At 30.0% G+C, this 26,380-nt stretch overlaps 1 protein-coding gene across 1 annotated transcript in view; it reads right to left on the bottom strand.

Annotated features, from left to right (window-relative positions):
• Window positions 1–26,380, bottom strand: part of LOC118196068 (uncharacterized) — a 207,908-nt gene that overhangs the window by 16,263 nt on the left and 165,265 nt on the right. The window contains exons 30-39 of the mRNA XM_035367469.2: window positions 23,423–24,689; window positions 21,045–21,217; window positions 18,614–18,724; window positions 18,000–18,113; window positions 16,278–16,425; window positions 13,814–13,943; window positions 13,623–13,659; window positions 13,476–13,540; window positions 9,623–9,695; window positions 3,856–4,041 (exon numbers count right to left, since the gene is read on the bottom strand). Coding sequence (XP_035223360.2) covers window positions 3,856–4,041; window positions 9,623–9,695; window positions 13,476–13,540; window positions 13,623–13,659; window positions 13,814–13,943; window positions 16,278–16,425; window positions 18,000–18,113; window positions 18,614–18,724; window positions 21,045–21,217; window positions 23,423–24,689 — 2,304 coding nt within the window. The remainder of the gene's footprint in view (window positions 1–3,855; window positions 4,042–9,622; window positions 9,696–13,475; window positions 13,541–13,622; window positions 13,660–13,813; window positions 13,944–16,277; window positions 16,426–17,999; window positions 18,114–18,613; window positions 18,725–21,044; window positions 21,218–23,422; window positions 24,690–26,380) is intronic.

Genomic DNA, 26,380 nt, shown 5'->3' with positions numbered 1-26,380 from the left:
AAATCTGTTTATCAATTTAGGATGCTCAGCGGGGAGAGTCGCAGTGCACAATGAACTGGAAGTTGATCTGTCAGCATTATCCTCATCTTCAGGGCAGATGTTTTTTATTCAGCTTATAATTCCTTACTAAATGTAGTGTTTCATCTCGATGTATTCCGGTATGATTTAAATCAATTCCCTCGTCATTATAAATATCACAAATACGCATAAAAATAGTTTTCTGGTTGCAATTTTCTAATTTCGACTATGCATAATGTATGCTTTACGCATACGCACATTGAAAGAAATGTTTATTAAAGTAAACAAATAAATAATAAGCTTTTCTTTTTGTAAATTTTGATAGCCTTTAGATCAGAATTGCTCTTTATTTCATAAATTACGATTTCATATTTTTAATTGTATAATTTCTGCATGCCATCTAACCAGATTTAAACTGATGATCTATAATCCGGAAAAATCGAGAATTCGGAATCGAAGTCCCAACGAGTCCAGATTAAAGACTTTTGACTGTATAACCAAATGAATTTTATACAGGCAAATGAGAGAAGAAAATTTTCCCTGTTTGCCAATGAATTAATAAATTTATTTGAAACAAACATTTTAATACAATCATTAAGTTGCAACATGTCTTTGAATTCAAAACATGGGGGGGGGGAAGAGAGTATACAACAAGAAACTGAAACCAACTAAAGTAGTGCTTATTCTTGGATTCAAATGATTTCACTCAAACCCTGTATAATTCTAGAGAACTTTACAGTAAAATATTTTTGAAAGCACTTAATAAGCAATAAAATCAAGCCTAAAATTAAAAAAAAACATTCATTTTATTAAAATTTTTGTCATTTGCTGAAGCACAATGACAAAGTCCAACACTAAAAATAATTTTTATTTATCACCAGACACAGTTTTAAGCTGAAGAGCTACAATATACCTACAGTCAAAAGTCTTTAATCTGGACTCGTTGGGACTTCGGCGATTCCGGATTATCGGTTTTTCCGGATTATAGATCATCAGTTTGGCATGCGGAAATTATAAAATTAAAAATATGAAACCATAATTTATGAAATAAAGAGCAATTATGATCTAAAGGGTATCAACAATTTTTTTAAAAAAAGCTTAATATTTATTTGTTTACTTTATTAAACATTTCATTCAACGCGCGCATGCGTAAAGCATACATTATGCAGAGTCGAAATTAGAAAATTGCAACTAGAAATCTATTTGATGTGTATTCGTGATATTTATAATGATGAGGAATTTGATTTAAATCATATCAAAGACGGAGTACATCGAGATGAAATACTACATTTAGTAAGGAATTATAAGCCGAATAAAATAAAAACATCTGCCCTGAAGATAAGGATAGTGCTGACAGATAAACTTCCAGTTCATTGCGCGCCGTCCTGTAAAACTTCCCTTTGCTATGACTATCCATAAATTTCAGGGCCAAATGCTTAAGCATGTTGGCATTTTTTTACCTTTACGGTCAACTTTATGTTGCCTGTTCAAGAGTTCGTGAAAGAACGGACGTAAAATTAAAAATAATGGATGGTCCTCTGCAAGACGAGCTTACAAATGATAGAAAGATCTACACAAGAAATGTTGTGTGCAAAGAGATCTTTGACATGTGAATTAACATTCCATTGTTTAAATCACCTTTATTGATTGAGCTAGCGGTGGGCTAGAAATGTACCGCCAGTGGTTTCCTTCATTGCGCTCTACTTTAGGCAATTAAGCAAGTAGAAGGGGGAACCCCGTGGGACAGTAAACAAAGGGGCATCCTCGCCGCCTGCCCTGGGTAATTCAGTTTAAATTAGCAGACACCTTTGCACAAATCATTTTAATTACAATTTACAATATCTAGAACAGCGGTCATTTCGTATGACCGCCAGGCTTTCTAGTTATGTAATAAATAAATAATGAATAATTTTAATCTAGCATAACATGTGAAAATTAAGAAACTAGTTATTAAGAAGAAAAATTCAAATAAAATTAAGAAGAAAACTTTTCTTTACAGTAAAGTACATGTTAGGGTTAAATTATTTTTATTGATGTTTTCCCTTTATGGATGCCATTCAATTATTAAATTTATAACTCAAAGTATTTCTTGACTGACCATATTCGTACAATCATCAATGCACCACTTACATGGATACAGTTATCACACAGGCCATCAACAGCTCTTTAGTCAGAGCAGTTACTGGATTAGTTGCTATTAGATGGAAATTTTTACTACTTCAAAGGGAAATTTTTACTGTGTAATAACAATAAAATAAAAATGCACTTAATGACCACAAGTACTAAGTTGCATTACAGTTTATAAAAAGGAACCACAGAAAAAAGTAAGTAAGGATAATAAACTGGCTTAAATAAATATACTTACACATACAATAACTTTATGATGTAAAATATTATTAACTATTATTGGGTTATACCTCATATTTATTTTTCATGGATTTATTTACATGTATTTTATGAACCACCGCTTGCCAGCAGGATTTGATATTATAGTAAAAAAGTCTCATTCAGAGGGGGGGAGATAAAATTTACAACCTGCCATCAACCTTCCCCCCCCAAAAAAAGTCACAGTCTTAAAATCACTAAACAATCTACTATGCTAAAGTTACCACACGTCCCGATTTTGGCAGGACAGTCCTGCCTTTTTTGAGGACTGTCCCATGTCCCGCCGATTTTTAAAAACGTCCCGCTTTTTAGAAAACATCTGCATTTCTTATTTTAAATGTATAAAAATAGATTACCTATTATTTATCAATTATTATAGTGAACATAAAGAAAGAAAAAACCACATAAAATGCATGCACAGTAAACTAAATTAGGCGATGTAACGAGTTAGATTTACTGGGTGGTGCTTGATCATTGTCGTTACGTCTCATCAACGAATATGTATTGTTAACGAAGGAACAGCTAGCATTAGCTGATGGGCTATTTGCTTTCCAGACCATAAACCACAAAGTTTCAGATCAATTGATTGTACGTCACAAATGATCAAAATATTGTACAACAAAAAATTTGTCATGCAAGGAATATGTAGAAAAAATCTTTTTAATACATTTGCAACCATTTTCCGAAAAATAATATTTGCGAAAATGATCTTTTTGATGAGGAAAAAAGATATGTTACTGATGAAAAACTTAAATGTTGGTTGTCTGCAAATGTGGAAACAAACAAAAATGGACGGAGTTATTCCTTCACTTTAAACAGAATAATATTCCTTATGAAAATATTTTGAAAATTTTAGAACATGCGGTCTCTCTTCCAAAAACAAATGCAGCAAACGAAACATGTTTTTCTAGTATCAATAAAATACGGGCAATTGAAAAAATGCAGTTGAACATTAAAACTTTAAAATCTGTATTAAGCCTAAAATATAATTTGACCAATTCATGTGAGAAATTTCATGACATTTTAATAAATGATGCGAATCTATTGCAAAGTATTCACTCAGAGATAAAAAATATGACCATGAAAGAAAATTACAATATTTAAAAATAAAATATTAAATTAATTAAAAAACATAATATATTCAAATTATTGTTTTTTACAAATATTTTTATAGTTACCAATAGTTAATAATAAATATAGTTTTGTATAATTATAGAAAAGTATATGAATATATACAATAAAACATATTTTTTTGAATTATTGGTCTGCTTTCATAAATAAATTAAAATTCTAAATTCATTTTATTTGTCCCGGTTTGTCTCAATGAAAATGTGGTCACTTTATACTATGCATCATTATGCATTAAGTTTGATTAATGATGAAAATGATGTACAAAATTTTTTATGAAAACATTCCTAATGTAAGTAATATATATTTTAAATTAAATAATACCTTTGCACTTGAAATCAAATCTGAATCTTTTTGATTGAATGCTGACATTTTTGTTTGTTCATAAATTTGCTCAAAAGTTGATGCTTGTTTGTCCAAAAGTTCTTGTTTAACATCAGATATCTCACTTTCTGATTTTCTAGTCAGATTTGCAAAAGCTGTTTCTTCGTATTCGTCACATGCTACATGCTGCCAAAAATATTAATTGTATGTGAAATACAAATGTACGTACAAAACATATAATTTATTACTTTGACATTAAAATTAAATGCACACACTTCAAAGCATGTTAAAAATGAATTTGAAAATTTGGAAAAATATAAACGTTTATATGTCAGTATAGTGTATAACTCTTGCAAATGTATGCAATATTTATACAATAATACATTACATTAGCTTTGCAAAAGTACCAAAGTTGGATGTTAAATAATAAAAAAGTAAAAATATAATTTGTTCGAATTCAATAACATACGAAATAGTACTATTGAGGCGTTCAACCTACAGATAACAGTACAATAAAGCAATAAATGATATGTAACTGGATATGCAATAAATATGGATCTTGCATAAAAAGGCAGTTATTTTATTAAGATGGTCCTGGCCTTGTGCACTACAAATTTAAAGCTATGGATCCAACTCATGTCATTATAAATTTATCAAGACCTTTTTATGCATATATTTCAGCCAATGTGAATTTGTGCCAATATTTTTATATATTTATTCTTATTTATATATAAAACAATTTTGTTGCATTTTAATATAAGAAATTTTATGTGTATAACCATTCACTAATTAATTACTAATAATCTGAATAAACATCCAGTTTCAAAATCTGTTAAATTTACTAATATTTAGAGAGATAAGTACCAAATTTGGCAAAGTTTTTGAAAACTTAAGATGCAGCATTTATAGATCATAGTAACAGAGAAATTTTAGATTTCCTGTAGCCATTATCCCCAAAAATGCGATCAACTGTGCTACAGAAATGAAATCTTTGGGTAATCCTTTGTTGAGAAAAAAGATTCTGACTTGACAGTGAGCATGACTAACAATTTTTATTACCCATAAATATTTCCAGTGCTTTGTCTTCATAAAAATTGGCTTTTTTTAAAGCATTTTAGAATATAAAACTATTTAATGTAATCTCATTTTATGCAATATTTTACAGTAATATCGTTAAAGACACTAAAATTGTTTTCCACTTTTCTACACTGATAGTAATACTTATAATCTTGCAATGTTCCATTTAAGTTCTTTTTACCATTAAGCTCTTAATTTAAGAGATTAAATACAAGCTTCTTAAGCATACACAAAGGAGGTTACTTACACAGTAGCAAAATAAACTTATTAAACATTAAATTTTTTTAATATTTTAGATTTAGAGATATCTAATATAAATTCTTTTTTTGGCTGATAGAAAGATTTAAAAGACCCCCTAGAATTTTCCTTGATGTATGAGTTAAGATGTTTAATATTTCTTATCTCTACAAAGTCTCTACAAAGATTTTCTGAATGATTTTAACAACACAGTAGAAGACTATTTGTAACATTTATACACAGTATATGCATACCAACTAGAGCTAATACACAGCACATAGCCACACCTAGATATTTCTGCATTTGGGACAAACAAACAAAAAACTTACTGTGCATCCTTCATATAGAAATAACTATATATCTATATATATTATATTTAACAAGGAAAATTATTTTAAATCATAACAGCATCATAATTCTTATGAAATTACTTTTCATAGCCCAAAACAATTCAAATACAAGTTCATACTTTTGAAATCAATATTGTTAAATATATCTTTTTGAAAATTCTGTCAAAATAACAAATAACATTAAAGTAGATAAACAGTAAACAATTAATAGAAAAAAAATACTGAACTTTCTTTTCCATTTTTCCTTAATTGCATTGACATATTCCTGTTTAAAGCTATATTTTCACACATAGCAAAAGTATTTTCTCTTCTTTTTTGTTTTACAGAATGAGATAACCTCTGAATTAATACAATATTTTATATAATTATACAATAGAGATATTCTTAGTTTTGAAACATCTTTCTAGAACACAATAAGTTTTATACGTTTGGTAATAAAATAGATAATATCATCCAAACACAGCAGTGCTTACATGATAGCTTATTTGGAATTTGGCTTTCTAGGTTTTCCTCACGTATGAAGTTAATATATGTCAATTTCCCTTTTTGAAGTTTTCCTTGAAAATATAAGACATAAAGCGGATAGCCTCTGGATGATTTGCTATATTCAAACAAGTAGTTGTTAATATTTACATAATCATTACAAATAATTTTCTGGCACTTATATATTAACCCAACCACCTTAGCGACATCTGGCAATTTATACAGATGAAAAGGTAAAAGTTACTTATCGGGTGGAGGTTGGTGGTTTTAGCTACTTTTCTTAAAAAACATTCTTAAACCATCAATATTTATTGTAAGTTTACAAACATTATCAAGATACGGAAAATCACTATACTTTAGCAATTTGAAATACAAATTTTAATTGTTAAATAAGGTACATGAGACATTGAAAAATAAAATAATTACATTCATCTCCAAATCTGCCTGTAATCTTTTTCTCCCATTCTTCTCCCTAAGCACACAGAGTTCTGTTTTTATCTAAAAAAACCAGAGATTTGCAAAGACTTGGCATAGTTTAAACCTAGGCTATCTACCAAATGCATTTCTTTGTTGCTCTCTTTAGAGACAAAACTTTGTATTGCTGCAGAAATTTTACTGAAGTTTCTTTCACTGCTGGCAAATTCCATAAGTGCATATTTTAAAGTTAAATAAAAAAAATATCACAGCTTGTTTATAAAAATCATTGGAACTTATAGTACAGCATAAAGAATGCATACGAAAATTGTGACATTTTTTAACTGAAAGATTGTTATCAGCATAATTGCCTGAAGAATGGTTATGCACATGGTTGCCAAAGTTTGGCTCATTCTGAAAATTTAGCAATTTCAAACTTTGGCAAAAGATTGTTGCAATTACATGCGAGTACCAATTTTTGTTACATTCTATTTCCAAATTGCTGTTGAAAATAAGGCTGTTGACCGCAAGCAAAGCTTCATATACAATACAATTCAATTTTAGGCATATACCAAAACAATTTTGAATTGACTGCATCTTAGGTAATATTTTTTAAACACAATTAACATGATTTACTGCTTCATAATTCATCTCTGTCTCTATCACCGAGTAGCTTGTAACTAAGGGTTTTTTGTGCTAGAAAATAGTGTACACAGTACTGAGGAAACAGCATGTGAAATTCCTTACAATAAATTATTGTCAAAAATTCAGATGAATTACTTTTAATACAAAATTACTTTTAACACCTTGTTTGTAATTAATAGAAAATATGCCATACAAACACGAATTAAAGAAATATGATTGCAGCTACATAAAATTTTTATATGTACATTTTTTGTACACATTTCTGCACATGGAAATTAAGTACTTTTAAAGACCATTAATGAAAAAATTTAAGGACTATTAACAAATGGGAACTGAATAAATTCAATTAAAAATATTATCTATGCCTGAATTTCACTTTTGTAATATCATCCTAAAAATAAAATAGATCCTTAAGTAGAATGCATTATTACCAAACATGAATTAATTAACATAATTATAAATAAGTTTGAGAATAAAATAAACTTTAAGCAATTTATCAAGTAGCATTAAATATTTTACACTTATAATAGTTGAATATATTTGAAAGAAGATAAGTGACTTTTACGTTTTACTAACAGTTAACTTTATGTTGATTTTTTTTTTTTTTTTTTTTTGTGTGTCTCATTTTGTCACATACTTGGTTATAGAGGTTTAGTAAATAGCAGGTAGATTTTATGTCAAATGGCATAGGTTAAAATGAGAAGTAACATCATAATAAGCATGATTCATAACAAAAGACTGAATGTTGTCATTGCTGCTGCTTGTCTAGAGAGAGACCTGCTGATTAGGACAAACCTGAAAGGCCTGATCTAGTTACGGTTGGCAAGTGTTGAAAGTTAGTCAGGCTCTGTTTCATGCAGTTAGTGTCGTAGTTTCGTGTAGAGTTTCAGGAGTTGTAACCCAGTTAATATACTTTAAGTTTCCAATAAAGCATTAAAGCACCAGAGGTGATAAGTTATTTTGTATTATGTTTTATGATATGTTGTTTTGTATCACCAGATGCGAAGAATAAGTTTCAAATGAATTTTTAAATTTTTGTGTTTTATCTTGTGACAAGGTTAGGATTTATGAAAGGCAATGACTCGCTTTAATATGCAGAGATAGTTTTTATGGATAAGCAGTTAGTTATAAATAGTTAAATTAGGTAGGATTTACATGACCAGTATTAAATTAAGCCCTATTAAAATCACAATCTAATAAAATTTCGCAGTTTAAAATGCATGTAATTTACAACTTTTAAACGATATTAAGATAATTACACATTAAAACAAAAACACTCAAAAAATATCTATGAGTCTTTTTAATTTGAAGGCTTCACAAACATTTTGGCTAATTTATATCGATTTCCTTTTCTTTAAGTACCTTTTCTAAGAATTAGAATTTGTCTCAATATGCAAAGCAATGTTCTCACTAATTTCTGAGTGCTTTATCTCATAACTTGTCAACCTCACCACAATGTACCTATGAGGGTTTACTTGATTTGGTAAATATTTAATAGTCCAAACCTCCCCTGACAGACAGATGTGAAATAAATTATGCCGCTTATAATCGCTATGTCTGGAAGTAACTACAAAGTCAGACAAATGTTTAAATAAGCTTTTTATTAAAAAAGAACTTAGAACATACAGGCATGTTCTTACGCTCAAAAAATCAATTACAGCTCATAGTGATGTAATTAAGATGAGTCAAATTCAAACTAAAAATGTGGACTAGTGGGCAAAGACTATACGGTTTAATTTAAATTCAAGCTGGCTCAGTAAATTTATCATCACAACAAATTTCAATGTTGGCAGAGATAATGCAAAGACTGATAATTACAAATTATCAGAGCTGGCAGGAACTAATGCAGCAAGAAAGAGGAGGTCAGAAACATACTCTGTCTTACATTCCAAAAACCTCAGTTTAAAAAATGTCTAAGTGATTTGCATTCTGGTGAGGAAATAGAAATGGAAAATTATAGTAAAGGCTGAAATTATAAACAACTGGGTAATTTACATAATAATAACTGTATATAGCTTTGAAGAATAATTTTCTCTCTTTATGTATTCAGTTTCTTTTTTCAACACGCTTCCTTTTTATTTTAGAATTTTTGGATTTAATTAAAGATTTCTGTTATTCTAAAAAAAACTAAATGTATTTAGAATGTATAGAAAAAGCTACTAATTTTATTTCTGTGGTGATATGAACATTCACAAGAAATATGAAATATATATGGTAAGGGCTGGTTACAGAGACAGTAAAACTTATAAAAAAATTATAATGTTCAGAAAAGTGTGCTTGAATCATTAAAAATAAAATAAAAGTTCACTATAAACTATTTTGGAGCATTTTACAAGCAACTTTATGCACACTCTTAAAAGTGATGGTAGACCAGATGCTACATAATTACCCTTTTTTATATCATATAAATGAAAACGAAAGAAAATTTATCATTAACATTTTTAAAAATTGCTTATCATCACATAATACCACTTCCAATTCTGACAAAAATTTAGAATACATGACTGAAATCTAACCGTGAATTTTAAATACAATAGTTAAATAAATAAATCCATACTTACAACTTTCAGACCAGGATCTTTAGATGGTATTGAAGAGATTTCTGGCAGAAGCATTGAGAATTGTTCATGTGACCTGATTTTTGCAAATATTAAAAAAATTTACCAAAGTATATATCCATAACAAATCAAATAAATGCAATGTTATCAGTCACAATACTTTTTTAAAGCAATCACATGCCAACAAAGAATATCAAAGAAATTTCACTACAGTGGAAAAAGTTAATCCTTTTGCCACATAAACCATTTTGTGATGCACTATTATTTATAATTTATGTGTTTACAAATAATCTTAAAGAATAATACAACTAAACACTAGCCAACATTTTATGTGCTTTTTACAAGGAAGAAAAAAAAAAAAAAAAAAAAGAGAGAGAGAGAGAGAGAGATAGAGATAGAGAGAGAGAGAGAGAAGGGGGGGGAATTACATTTTTACACAGATAGAAATCATCAGCAACAAAAGTATTAGAAAGAAAGGTTTGAAAACTGCATAATTTTTCATGATTCAATATCATGAGCAATCCCTCTCATGGCTTATTAAATATTTAAAAATTTATTACAAACAAAGTTTAAATCAAGACTGGTAAATTTGAAAAACTAATTTTATTGATTAAAACTAAGACTGGGTTATGGAAATAAGGATTCATGGACACTACACATCTTTTGCAATGCCAGTCAAGCAACTTATGCAACTGTCCTTTTCCTAAGGAGTAAGGAAGAAGACAAAGTTTTCATGAAATTCGTCATGGCAAAATCACACGTATTGCCCTTAAAGAAAATAACTATTCTGCATCTGGAGTTGCTAGCTTGTGTTCTAGATGCATGCTTGGCAAGGTATACTGAAAAAGCCATGTCCTTAGTTGATGTCCCAATACATTACTGGATAGACTTAGCTGTCCTTGTGGCCCTTAGCTGGATGCAACGAAAGGAAAACTGGGGTGTATTTGTAAATAATAAAGGAAATTTGGAAACTCTCAGAACAGGAATATTGGAGAAATATCCCAGGAAAATTGAATCCTGCAGATTTCGTGGCTGCACTCCTCAGCATTTATAGCATTGCAATAGGTGGGAAGGCCCTGAATTTCAGAAAAGCTCTTTAGAAGAATGGCCAGAATTTGAATTTACACCAGACAAAAATTCTGTTGCAGAAAAAATTAAAAAGGAGTGACTGTCAATTTCAGCATACAATTAGAAGATTCAGAGATACAAACGCTTTTCAAGTTTTTCCAAAATAGCTCGAGTATTCTGCTGGGTTCTATGCTTTGCTAACAAAATCCTAAAGAAACTCTCCCATTCTTCAGATACCCTAACAGTAGAAGAAAAAACTAGCGCTGGAACAATTCTGTGGAGGTTAGAGCAAAGGAAGCATTTTCAACAGAAAAGAGATTCCATCTGCTTGCTGCCTCTTGGCAGTGAAAGATAACGAGTTATCAGAGTTAAAACTAAAATCATTGAATGTGATGAGGAATTCTGCCTCCTTTATCTCCTCTTGCTTCCGTCCAAGCTTGCTTCCGTCCGTCAATTTGACGGAATGCCTCAATAAGAGAGTACAGTCAAAAGTCGTTAATCCGGACTCGTCAGGATTTCGGTGATTCCAAATTATCGATTTTTCCGGATTATAGATCATCAGTTTAAATCTCGTAAGATGGCATGCAGAAATTCTAAAATTAAAAATATGAAACCGTAATTTATGAAATAAAGAACAATTATGATCTAAAGGGTATCAAAATTTCCAAAAAAAAAAAAAAAAAAAAAAAAAAGCTTACTATTTATTTGTTTACTTTATTAAACATTTCTTTCAATGTAAGTTGTTTAAGTTGCTTCATTTTATGTGATAATACTTTCTCTTTAATTCTATAAACGGACATAATTTCTTGTTCAGTTACAAAGTTCCACTGTTCAAGTTCCATTAATTGCTGTGCCGAGAATACAGACTAACTTGTCAATCGAAATTTTTTTTCATTTTCACTAACCTCTCTGTCACATTCTTCATGTCTTTATCCATTTTTTGCAGCAATTCCACTTTTTGTTTGTTGGACATCGAAACATACTTTCGTTTTGTAGATCCTTTGGAAGTTCCAGCATCGGAAATTCTATTTGACATAATCGAAAGTTCAAGTTTACTTTTATAAAATTGCTCTTACAGTCTGCAAAAAATAATAAGCGGGATCCAATTCGAAGATTAAGGAACAACGCAATCATTAACATTAACTGAAATAGATAATTTAGATAATTTTAGCTTACACCGTCCGTTATACATTAAACGCGCAGGCGAAAACGTATTCTGCACTTGTGCACACGCATATGCGCAGTAGTCAAGGTCTTTCGCGCACATGTAAAACGGCTGTGCGCATGTGCCAACGTGGCGCATGCGCAGAAAGTTTTTAGCTTTGAGGTCCGGATTATAGATCATTCCGGATTATGGGTGTCCGAATTAACGACTTTTGACTGTATATGAAAAGAACTGTCATGCTGGGGCAGATATTTAGCAGCTAAATTAAGAGAACAATACTGGAAATTTACCGCTAAAGCTTTATCCACCCTTTCAATCCATTTACCCTTTGACAGAGTAAGAGATTTGGCAGTCTTTGAAACAACTGGCATTGATCTCTTTGGCCCTTTACTTCTGAGACCAAAGGGTAAAGCTTGGAACATATTGTTCACCTGGAGCCTATCACCTCTCCGACTACCGAAATGTTTCTACAGGCTCTGAGATGGTCCATTGCCAGACGAGGCCGTCCTGCGACTGTGTATTCCAATAATGGAACCAATTTTACCAGAACAGACAATGCTTTGTGATGCCTGTATTGGCGAAAAATCACAGAAAACAAGTGTTTTCCAATAAAATAGAATTTCATCCCCCTACAGCTGTGTGGTGGAGGTGATAGCGGGAGTGCTTAGTTTGTTCTAACAAGAGCCTTCTTTTACGAATTTTAAGGAGGTTGTCTGTGAATTTCGAGGAGTTATTGATGGTCCTGTGTGATGATGAATCCACACTAAACAGACGTCCTTTAATGTACATCTGTGATAATTCAGAAGAGCTCGTACCTCTGATACTTTTTCTCTGTTTTTGAAAGATATAAAACAAGTTGGTGCACCAGATTTGGATTACATCAATTCCCAGAAATTTAATGCCACAAATTACTGCAATACATTGAGACAAGAACTGAGAAGTCACTTCCATAAGGAAAACCTGGCCCAGCTGGTGCAGAAGGCCAGTGTTTCATGTCAAAAGCCAAATGTAAGGGACGTAGTCCTTACAGAACTAGACAATAAAAAATGCATAATGAGGCCAATGGGCAAAATTTTGAAAATCATCAGCAGTAGGGGGCTACAAAGAATCAACAGCATGGGGCTACAAAGAATGGTACAGGTGAAAATAAGCAGTGGATATTTGGTAAAGACCAATCAAAAAATTCTATCCGCTAGAGCTTTCAGCTGCATGTGATCCTGTGCTAACCCTGACAACTGAAAACAGATCTAGATACGGCAGACTCTTAAAACCAAGAACAAACTATTAGAGATGATGTACAATATACAATTTCTGGACGTAAATCCTTTTGTTTATTACTGACCATAATTGTTTTAAGTTTATTCTTTACTGATCTCATTTTAGCATGCTCCATCATATATATTTTATGTTAATTAAGGTTTTCTTTTGTGTTTTTCCAACCTAATGCATTAGTGTTCGTTTTAAGTCTTACTCGTAATGTTAGAACATTTTGTGCAATGCATGATTTTGGGAAAAAAGGATGGGAGGATGTTTGCCTCTCACATTTTATATCACATACATCATTTATCTTTTCCACAGTTAGATCAACTACAGATTATGTACATCATAAAAGACTAAAATTACCTTGGCTCATCAGCGCTCCTTAAACATCCTATTTCATATGAAGAAGTCAAATTTTCACTCTGGTGCTATTTGAATAAATCAAATTTTAAGTACATTTAAGCAAATTTAAAGCCAAAAAAATTACACCATACACACAAAAAGACTTACAGAATATGTATTCTTCAATGAAGGTGATAAGGAAAACCTAAAAAACAAACAACAAAAGTAAAATGCTAAATTACAATTTTTTCCCATTTTTAGTCAAATTACATATTTATCACAGTTTAAAAATAAAAAAAGAGACATTAAAATACAAATTATGAGAAATTTATTGAGTCTAATTAAAATACATATATTACTTGACTTGATCTTCTAAAGCTTTCCTCAAATCTGTCACTTCTGTTGTTCTCAGTCTTAACAAATACTGAAGATCAGAGTTGATGGAATTTTGTTTGTTTAAATTTGCAGTAATATCATGCAGTTTAGAATCTATTATTAAGGAGAAAATATACATTTTAATGAAATAGTGAAAACAACAATTAAACAAACAAAAAACTATATGACAAATAAAAATAACTTGCTTCAGTTTTAAGGCATAATAGATTATATTAAGACTATTTTACACGTTTTAATTTATCATTATACCATTTTTCACATTACAGACCACCTCAGATGATTTAACTTTCAGTTATCATACTTCAACAAACTCGTGCTATTAATATCAATTTCTGTTATACAAGTTTGTAGCTGATATTAAATTGTAGACAGATTCGGAAGCAAGCAAACATTCAAAAAACATCAGCAGGGGTGTAGTTATGAAAAGAAAATCTACCATACCTGAATTTCTTGGAGATCATAAAACATGACAAATGTTTAGTTAATTAATGCTTTAGCAGTCCTTCACAACAGTGACTTAACTCCATAAATTTACTTCTAAACAACAATTTTGGAGGTAGTGGAGTTGTTATTTAGGGAGACACAATGTTTGATGGCAGCACAAAACTCCATTTTCCAAGGAAGTCAATGAAAGGCAACCACCATTGTACCGATGTTTTCTTTCCTCATGAAATCTTTTTCATGGTTATTGTGGGCCCTGAGTTCTTTATGAATCATAACAATAGACCTCCATCATACAGGAATTGTTATTCAGCTACGAAAAATAAAAGATATTTGCCACATGGATTAGCCTGCTGGTCTTTGAAACAAAATCCAATAGACGCATAACAAAAGTTGTCACCAAATGTTTGGCAACACATCTGCAGCCACCATCAATGATGCTGCAGTTGTCATTGGTGCTACACGAGGAATGAGCCATGAAGCCTCAAGAACTTATCAATAACCTTATATTCTGCAACAGGTTCCATTTTCAATAATAAATAGACCTTTCTTTTTCACTCATCTAAGTAAAATCCATGCTTCATCAAGTATCACAATATATTTCCATTTATCTCTTGCTAAAGAGTTTTCATATAGGGTTCTATAAATTGTTCTGCACTCAGCCATGACCCTTAGCAAAAACTGGTAAACATTATGCTCTTTAGGTTTTCTAAACTGTAAAATCTCGATTTATTACTTTATTTATTGTTGCTATAGATGTATCTTAAGACTTTGGATCAGCGGATTTTGTCTTGTTACCAATGATTTAACATTACAAACATTAGAAAGAAACAGTACATACTTTTTTCAGGTATTTGTTTGGAGTCTTCTTTCTGTGTAGAAATAATGATAGATATTTTTTTCCTTTTCCAATCAATAGTGTTGCTTATTTTACACTTAGAAATTTTAATACCATTGATTTTACAATTTTTTTGTATTACGGAATAGAAATATTTCTCTTCAGGAAGTGAAAAAACATATTTTTCAATCCACCGTTTGTTTGTGATATTTGAAAGAAAAATAGATTTAAAAGTAGCAGATGATATTTTTCACTTTAAATACAAGCCATTGCCAAAAATTTTTATTTCAAAACATTTACTCATTTTTAATTCATTACTGAAGTTGTTCTAAAAATGTATAAACATCTTCAGTTAAAGATTCTTTCTTCATAATTCATTGAACTCTGATTGCAGTTTCATTTCTGCATAAAAGACATAATCTTCACAACTGCTATTGCTTGGAAGCATGTAAACAACATAAAGTTACACTAAGTTATTATAGTTTTATGAAAATTGTGGCCAGAAATTATGAAGCAAAATTCTGCTGAAGACAAAGAAAATACTGATCATTTAATGATCAACCAATTTTAGTTATGGTAAATAGCTGAAAGTCTTCTTTTGAACAATTCATTAACCAACTTTTACTAAAATGAAATTATTAAATGGAATGAAAGTGACAAAAATGAATAAATTATGGAGGAGTTAAGTGCATCATAATTCAAAGTATCCTAAATCTGCAAGTAGCAGACAAAAAAAGTGCAGAGTGACAAAGAAATCTTAGTCAGATCAGTTCTCATAAGGTTTGTGAACTATTAAATACATTTGTGAAATTCACAGAAAATGCATAAAATAAAATTCATAATATTAGAGGAATACAGAATATTCATATTCTGCTAAATAATTTCATTATTATTGTTTTTAAAGCACATTAACATTCGAACTTCATTTAAAATGACTTGGCGAGCTAGCATTTTCATTCCTCAGCAATTTCAATAACATAAAAAAAAAAAAAAAAAAAAAAAAAACATGTTTTACAGATTCAGCTCAATAATCCAGCATGTCTAATAATCAGCCATCCCTATAGCTAAATGTGCTGGATTACTGGACTTCTGCTATGTGTGCAAATACTTTGTTTACATATTAATGCATAAATATCACATATTCTTACTTTCTTCTCTAAGCTTCAGTTCTAACTCAAAGCACTTTTCTCTTAGTTCTTGATTTTCTTTACTAGCTATCTCAAATTTCCGTTTTCTAGCTTGAATCTCCTCAACTAGTTTGCTAACAGCCAGCTTCACATCTTCAGGATCATCAATCTAGAAATTGTTAAAATACTATAATTTACTATAACAAATAATTCTTTATGTAGCATGCATTACATAAAGAATTATGTTATGCATGTTATTCATATTTAAGTCATTAAATATGAATAACATGCACTTTGTCTTCTTTATATCTCTTCACACTATTGATACATATGGTAAAAACAAAAAACACACAATGTAAATGATTTAATGAGCTTTACAAGAGCTATATGTACACAACATTATCTCCAAAATAATAAACTCCCTACAACATTACTGCTCTGAGAAAAATCTATTTAAAGATTTACACCTTCAGAAGAAACTGAAATGTGACTTTTAGTAAATAAAATTCTTTTATATGAAAAATGTTATTTACCAAAAGTCATATAATTTTTGCATGTGATTCATATAGTAAATAACTATATGCTTAATTTAGTAACTTCAATAGTCAATATCATTTTTATGATAATATAAAAAATCTAGAAACTACCTAAAAAATGGATTTTTGATGAAGAAAACAAAATAACAGAGATCTTTGGAACATTTTGGTACGCTCTTCACTATGAACAAACGTACACATAGGTAGAATTGCAATAGAACTTTATATATCACTGAACATGAAAAGAACAGCATACAAATCCATACATAAATTATATATAAAAAAAAAAAAAAACCATTCAGAAAAGAAATAGTGTCAAGATATTTTATAAGCTTATTTCCAATTCTGTAGCTCAAAGTTTTAGCACTTTATTTCAGCATTTTTAATGGAATGGCTCAATCATACTGTGAAAGGTACAAACAATAATTGTGCTGAGAGGTAAATTAATTATGGTACCATTTGAAAACAAAAATTTTTTAATTACATACAACTTATTCCTCAAAGCATTACTATTATAACTACAATAGGATTTGTTTTCTCTGCTCAATCAATGATCTTGTAATGATCAATGATATTTTGGTGATTGCAATTATATTAAATGGTTTAGATGACTAATTACTATTTTTGTATGTTACTGCAAAATGACAAATAAGGCATTTATTAAAAATATTAAGATTTTGTTGTGAAATCCTAGTACACAATACGGCCTTGGCATGATTTTGAAAACTGTCGCCAACACCAAAACAACCTGTTTACTGCTCATCATAATGTCGCCAAACCCTGTGTGTACCATATACGAGGATAAAACAGATTTTGTTTTATATGAGAATGGCAAGGTAATTTCTTTCATTCAACATGCACTGTACATGTGCATGTGAATGTCTCGATTCTCGAGGTTACTGGACACCAAAGTTGCAGGAAACTTGTTCTTCCTTTCTAAAAGATAATCTGATTGGAGCTGCAAAAATTGGCTCTACGTCAACTGCCCGAATGATGCTCATGTAATACATAATTTGCCAAGGAAGTGATCGTTTCTGGCGTAAAAATTGCTTTTCTGGGGGATCGCCATATGAAATTCACTGATTTTTTCAGTCAGTTTTTGAATTCCCTGACCTTTCCCAGTTTTTCAGGTAGCGTGGCAACCCTGTAAAGATATTTTTAAAATTTGAATTGAATTAATCTTAGTTCAAAATATAAAAGAACTTACGATTACAACAGTTTTCACTTTATTAACAACCCACTTTCTTTCATCTAGCCAATGTTTCACTTCAATTTCAGAAGAAACTGGTTTTTGTTGTGAAATCCTAGTACACAATACGGCCTTGGCATGATTTTGAAAACTGTCGCCAACACCAAAACAACCTGTTTACTGCTCATCATAATGTCGCCAAACCCTGTGTGTACCATATACGAGGATAAAACAGATTTTGTTTTATATGAGAATGGCAAGGTAATTTCTTTCATTCAACATGCACTGTACATGTGCATGTGAATGTCTCGATTCTCGAGGTTACTGGACACCAAAGTTGCAGGAAACTTGTTCTTCCTTTCTAAAAGATAATCTGATTGGAGCTGCAAAAATTGGCTCTACGTCAACTGCCCAAATGATGCTCATGTAATACATAATTTGCCAAGGAAGTGATCGTTTCTGGCGTAAAAATTGCTTTTCTGGGGGATCGCCATATGAAATTCACTGATTTTTTCAGTCAGTTTTTGAATTCCCTGACCTTTCCCAGTTTTTCAGGTAGCGTGGCAACCCTGTAAAGATATTTTTAAAATTTGAATTGAATTAATCTTAGTTCAAAATATAAAAGAACTTACGATTACAACAGTTTTCACTTTATTAACAACCCACTTTCTTTCATCTAGCCAATGTTTCACTTCAATTTCAGAAGAAACTGGTTTTTGAGATGATTCAATCAAGGACAATACCTAATATTACAAGACAAAAAGTGACATTGAATATTAACAAAATTTATATACTTCCAATTTTAGAAAATAAAATAACACATAATTTTTAAAAAAAAATCTTACAGGTTTTTGTTTTGTACAGCAAATGAAATTTAATATTTTATAATCTATCAACAACTGACAGTTAAACAAAATGTTAGCTTGTAAATCACTTGTGACAATTTTGAAGCATCGGTAAAAAAGGAAGGAATATATTAAACATTTTTAACACAGGCTTCAAACTTCCATTACTGTACCTTAATTTCGAAATACGATTTCAATATTCAGTTGTGAAAATCCCAACTGTACAGGTATATAGTCTGCCATAACAATCGCACAGTTTTATCCCAATTTTGAGGTAAAATGCCTCACACCTGGTAGGGAGTATCTTCCACCCCTCTTTACCAACCAAGAACCTCTTGAGAGGACTTTCAGCTTACTGTGCATTTTAAGTACCCCTTGTCGCACAGACACTATTTCTTACAAACAATCATGCCTTCTCTGGGATTTGAATCCAGGACCATTGGCAAACCTTCCAAACTAATCCTGGAAATTTATGAAAATTATGCCAATTCTAGTTGCCCCAGTATATATTATATAATGATTATTATTTGGATTATAATGATTATTATTTGGAGTGTCATTTTAGAATAAAAAATATAAAAGTAATTAAAAATATTGTTAAGGTTTCATTTTAATTGCAAAGTTACACAAAAATATCCCATTGGGTATTTCAACAGATGTTATGAGTGTGAAGTAAAATAATTATAGTTGTGGAAATGTCAATGTGAATAAGCATATTTAAAATACAGTACAATTTAGTTCTGATATGTCTTTCATTGATTGAAATGATGCGACTAACTGCAGGTTGACATTCATTGAAAGAGCAATCAGAAGCAACTTATGTTAAGTTCCTGACCAGGTCAGGTACGGCAAGCATCAATACAAATGAACTTAAAGTGTTCTTGGCACAATCATATTTAATTATTGGTTCATTCAAGATCATACACTCATATTTCAAGATACATTTTAATACCACATATCTGCTGAAATAACGATGAGCATAAGCATGTATTTCAGCACAAAACAGAGTTTTAAATTAATTCAAAGAAAATACTTTACGAATTCCAGTATCATTGGGTGATCTGTCATATTTTTGAAAGGATATGGCAGTTATCTAATTAGCATATTTGAAGATAATAATTCTGCAAGGAATTACTTTTCATCAAAATTTATCGATATTTGTCCTTTCTCATTCATGTTGCATATTAAGAAGAATGTATTGCAATGAATGAAACACACACAACTTAGAAACTGAAATAAAGCATCGCAATTGATGCCGTACTTAACTTGTGACAATTATATTTATGTATTAAGTTGCATACAGTCTTTTTCCTTCTTGGTTTGTATCAGAAATATTTTCTCGCACCGAAAAATTATAGTTAATATGAAAGCAAGTTAAATTCAGGTAATTTTTAACTGCCAGTTAATGCTGTCATAGAAACAAGAAACTTTCCTCACTTTTCCTAGCTATCATATTTAGTAATCAAACTAGATTTTTATTGGCGAAAGGTGTTTGGATCTGAGAGATTAAGCCTTTGTCTGAGGAATAAGTGAATTAAAAGTGTAAACAGAACTTCAGTCAGGAGTCTGTTCGAATCCTTCTGAAATTGATTTTGTAAATTCTTAGGGCATGAAACCTAATTATAATCTTAATGAAACTAGGAGTTATCTTTTATTCTGTACCTGACATTTAATTTTTTGTATCACAAGTTAAGATTTAATAAACTTTTCATTGCTTTAATGAGTTAGCTGTAAAGTCTAATTTTTTTTTTCTTTTTCTTTTTTTTTTTTTTTTTTTCTTTTTTTTTTTAAGACTGATAAGTCACAGTTAAAATGGCTCATCAGACTTTAGATCTCGGACCACAAGCTCAGTGAAAGTCCAGTTTAAAACTATAAGCTAGCTCATCCACAATTGCATAATCAATTTCAATGTGCTTGTCAAAAGGTGAGGATTACTCTTAGCAAACAATCGAATATGCTAGCATTTTTGCATTAAATAGGCATCTTTCAAAGTATGAACTGCTACAATGAAAATGTTATAGATACAACTGGCATAATATACTATATATTAACACCATATTATGCCAGCAATAAATGATAATACTAGGTCTTCTGTATATGAAATGCTTTATACTCTAAGACATACCTAACTAGCATATTTTTTTTTCCAGAAATTTTTTATTCAATAAAATAATTTAAAATAAAATAACTTGTGCAGAAATATGCATAGTAAACTTACTCGCTTCCCATCTTGATGAATTTTGTTGACCAAAACATGTTTGTTCCTAGATAGCATGTCTTCTTGACAGGAACTACAAGCTTCATCAGATGAAGTCATTTCTGAAGAAGGTGTAGTCGTTCTATTAGATCCTGAATCAGAATTGCATGTTCTAGAAGCTACTCGCTTGGCTTCTGTAAATTCATTTAGAAGTCAAAAGGGGCGGGGGGAATAAATTTAGAAAACACCAAAAATATAAAATGCAATACAGACAGACAAATATTAATTAGATAAAAATAAGATTATTTTTAGAATTTGGACACATTTTCTTGTATTTTTATCAAAACATAAATTAATATTATTTTAAGATTTAAGTAGAATATACTTCAATAATTTTGAATATATTCATGAGACAACATTTTTTTTTTTTTTTTTTTTTTTTTTCTGGTTCAATTATATAAGCTCCAAAGGAAAATTGGTTGAACTCAACTATAACAAAATCATCAAACAAATTTTATCTTTTAACTATTGATTATTATTCATTTAAGAAGAGCTTATGAAATTTATTGTAATCAAAAAATATTTTGTTTATTTGACAGCAAAATGAGGACTTTTTTTTTATCATGCAGGAGAGGGGGAGGAACTTTCGGTATTTTGTTTAACAGGCATTCAAATATTATCAATAATTTTGGTAAAATTAGCAAAATACTTCCACTCTGGAAAATAACATTACATTAAAAAAAAAAAGAAAGAAAAAAATAATTCAGGAAAGAAATTTGGTGGAAACCAGAAATTGGCATTTGAATATATTTTGCCACAAATGCCTTTGGCTGATGTACTTACTGACTTTAAAGTTTTCTCATGTACATCTTTATTATTTAATTTCATCACAATGCCATCAGTCATGCAAATGAATAAAAAGGAGAGGAAAGAAAAAGGCAAGCACATTCATACATTAAAGAAAAAAAAAAAAGATTACAGAACATATGATACATTAGAGTGTTTAAAAATGGCACTAGATCATAAGCAATGGCAACTTTTTTTAAACTTTATATAACCATATTTTTGAATTTCACTGATCAAATGCCAATAAACTGATTGCATACTTTATCAATTTTGTTTGGTTCATAGTAGATATTTTTAATCATTTTGCTCATTTGAAGTTAGAAAAAATGTCAGATGTTCTTTGGTGTTGTTATATTTTACTACAAAAACAATTCAACCAGAAAATGCACTTTACTCTGAAGGTAAAAGAAAGGAAATTTTTCATTTATTAGTAATTGAAAAGTACTTTAAAAAATACTGTTTTGATTTAGAAATCTTTCTGCATGTACACATTGACAATATTTATGTCAATGTTCACTCTTAACGATCACATGAACTAAGCTAATGAGCGATTATTACAGCTAAAACCAGCTGAGTTAAATAATCAATGCAACATTAATATAACATAATAAATAACTATAACAATTTTCTTGAAACATATCTCAAACATCACAGTAACTGCACATCTTAAACATCACCTCTGCTTATAAGGAATGAAAAGTGGCAATTATATGTTACCATAAAGGCAAGCAAACTTACTGCAAAAGCTTCAAATGGGGGGGGGGGAAAAAAAGATAGATAGAAATTACAGAGTCTTTTCCTTTGTGAGTTTTCAAGCAAAAATACCACTGCTAAGCTACTCTGTCAGCAATTCCGCTACACTGCTGACAGATTCTTTAAGATATGCCAGAAGAGTCCTGTCCAAATCTTGCATGACAGTACCAAGACTGCCCATGGCTTGAGCAATTTGGCAAAGCTTAATGCAACAGGGTTGGAAATTTTGTTTCACTCACCATTTTAATCCAAATCTTGCAGAAATACACTACCACCTTTACTACTACCAACTTGGTGCCGCTTTCAAAAAGATAAAGCCCCCTAAGAAAACCTAAACTACAGGTAACAAACTTCTTAAGCCAGCTTATTTCAACAAGGATGGAATACCTGCTTGAACATTTGCAGAAAAACACTGATACAGTTGATTTCTATTTTTATAATGATGAATTCAGATTTTATGCAAAATAAGTGTCCAAAGATATCAGGAAATTTTCTATTGCTTCAATAAATAAAGAACTTTTAATACTTCTTTCAATAGTATTGGCTTTTAATTTAGTTTTTAAAAGTTAACAATTTAAGACAAAACTTCTTTATTATGATTTATATGTAAGGTGTAATGTAATCTTAATACTCCCAAATATATACATATATATATAAAGGAAATAAAAAAAATCAGTATCACAGCTTGAAATTCAGTATATAAAATTGAAATGCAAACACATGACAATGCTTTTCATATAGCTGATGAAAATGACACACACACACACACACACAAACAAACAAACAAAAAACCCTCTTACCTTTTATTAATTCATGAAGTTCTTCAACCTGCTGGTTGTAACTTTCTTCAATATGTTTCATTTCAACATTATGAGCCATTAACTGGTTCTGTAATTTTTTTTCATATTTCTGTTGTAATTCTCTTTTCAATAAAGCCATTTCATTTTGATGTTGAGAAATAAGATTTGATTTTTCTTTTTCCCAATCCTTATCTTCTTTAGTTGCTGAATCTACTGCTTTAACATTCAAGGCTTTGTTTAATGAATCAAATGCTGCTTTTAGTTCTTTTTCTTTCATATCTATTAAAGTTACTTTTTCTTTTTCAAACCTTTCTTCCAGTGCATGGCGTAATTGTACCAATTCTTCTCTATGCTGTTGAAAAATATGCTTTCGCTCTTCTGCAATCTGAAATTCACACCTTTCCTGCATTTTATTCAGTTTCTCTTCATATACTTTAAAGTAATTACTGCACAATGCTTCAACATTTTTATCTTTACTATCTTTTAACTTTTTAAGTTCTTCAATCTGAGAACTCTGAATTTTCTTCATCTCATTTTTCCAACGAGTTTCAAAAAATTTATGTAAAGCAAAAAGTTCTTCCTTATGCTTTGATTCTATAGTTTTTTCTCTTTCTAATGCTGAATGAAGGGTACATTGCAATTTTTCAGTTTCCAGCTTGTAAAAAGATTCTAACTGCATTTTTTCACTTTCAAACTTCTCTTCCATAGAGTGTATTTTTGATTTAAAACTTTTTTGTAATGCACTTATCTCTTGCTTTAATTCCTCTATATTTTTACTTAAATTTCTAACTTGCTCTTCAGCTTCAACTTTTTCTTTCAAAATCTGATCTAATTCACCTTTTAAAGAATTAACTTGTGTTCGATGTGTTTCTTGAAAATTTCCCTCTATGTATTCCAAAAGTTTAGAAATTTTTTCATTTTTACCTTTTTCATCACTTAGAGATTTTCCTAATTCTTTCAGTTTTTCTTGCCAATATGCATCTTTCTCAGAAGATATGCGCATCTTTTCTTTCTCAAACTTCTTTTGCAATTGTATTTTGTCTTTTTTATATTTTTCATAGTGTGATCTCATATCTTTTTCTTTACTTTCTAATTCAACCTTAATTTTTTGCTGCCAGTTTTCATTTATATCATTTATATCTGTTTCATGCTTTTTTTCCAGTTTCTTCAAATTTGTGTCAATAGTTCTTTTAAGAGTAGCATATACTATGTTTTCAAACTGCAACTTGTCTTCATTTTGATCCAGTCTAAAGGCCAAAGCAGAAGCCTAACAATTGAAAATATTTATTTTAATTTCAAAGATGGTTTTAACTGAAGAAATATTTCATCCTTATAAAAGAAAAAATACAATAGCTGTAAATGCATTAAAAATTTTGGCACTTTTCTATTATGCACCTACTACACTTTCTAGCCCCTGTGAAAGGTAAGCCAAACACTTGCTAAAAACCAAATGGTAGCACTATTTGGGGGCAATGCATATTTATGTGAGCATTTACAAGAATAATTAAACACATATTATAACAATAGTACTGCAAAAATGCATGTCAGGTGCACAACAGCAAAGTACCCAAATTTTAAGTAACACATGGTATATAAGCAATGTATTTACATTCATATTATATCAAATTAATTATTAAAAATAAAAACTCTTATCTGAAAAATCTGAATTGTAGTCTAACACCTGAATAAAATTCTAGCATTAAAAAAAAAAAAAAAAAAAAAAGTGTTCCCTCCCCCAAAGTATGCGAAACTTTAAAAATGAGAATAAAAGTGAAGACATATTTTTCTTTTTTTTAAACAAAAAAGGTATCTATTACTTCCAATGATCAAACAAAATATTTAGCAAAAAAAAAAAAAAAAAAAAAAAACATACAAATTTTAATTTTAAGAGCTATGTTTGTCTCAATTTCTTTTTTGTATGTAAAATGGTATACACAGAAAAATACCAAACTATTAAAAAACTACATTATAATTAAAATAGAAATCCATATAAAAGCTTGCAATTTATATGCCACCATAAAAAAATTCATTATAGCGAATAGATTTTATTTCAGACACTGACTAATAATGCACATAAAAATAGAAATTTTGCAATCGACCAAATATATAACATTAGAAACCTATTCATGTCACTCATGATATACCATAGCATTAATTATATACTGTAGTCAGCAAGTCGAAATAAAATGATTTTTTAAAGGATTAGTTTAGGCTGTATTGAGTAATGCACTTTTATAATGTTGGATACAAATGAAAGATCTTTCACTTTGTAATTTGGCAAGTTTTTTTTTTTTTTTTTTTTTTTTTTTTTTATGTAAGTGTTGTAACTGTTATAATTTTGTAAATCAATATCAATTTATTGTACAATTTTATTACAACCTGAAAATATTAAAAATCTAAAACATGTCTCCTTTAAGATGTTTAAAACAATAATATGTCATTAGATTACATTTTTAGCACTTATGTATTAACGCCACTGCAGCTGCAGATTTGGCAAGTGCCGCCAATCTAGACCTAAAATTTTTGTGACAAATCAGACATTAAAACACTTTATTTAAAATTAAAGTAGTCAATTGGATTTCGGTGGAAAATGGGATGATACAGAGTTTAACATAGATTCAAAAACAGTCTCTATTTTCTTTGACCTGATGCTGTCGCCATATAAACTCTGTTAAATAAAATTCTAAATGATGTCTTGCTGTCCACCTATGCCTCTTGCTACTCCATTTAGCTCCCCATATTCTCTCAACTGTTTGTGTATGAACTCCTGTATCATGATCAATAAAATTGTATTTATGAACTTTAGCATGTAGGAATCCTTCTTTTCCTTTTCTATTTGTTTGGTAACCTTACCAACTGTCAGAATAAATGTTGTGCTTCAATCTGCATTGTTTTCAATAATTTTATTAAGAAGGGTAGAGCCAGTTCTATTGGGAAGAGTGGCAACAAACGAATCTT

This window comes from Stegodyphus dumicola, chromosome 4 (assembly GCF_044657685.1).
Source record: "Stegodyphus dumicola isolate Sdum_Otavi_A_Nest chromosome 4, ASM4465768v1".
NCBI classification, from domain to species: Eukaryota; Metazoa; Arthropoda; class Arachnida; order Araneae; family Eresidae; genus Stegodyphus; species Stegodyphus dumicola.
This window is presented reverse-complemented; position numbering and strand designations above follow the sequence as displayed.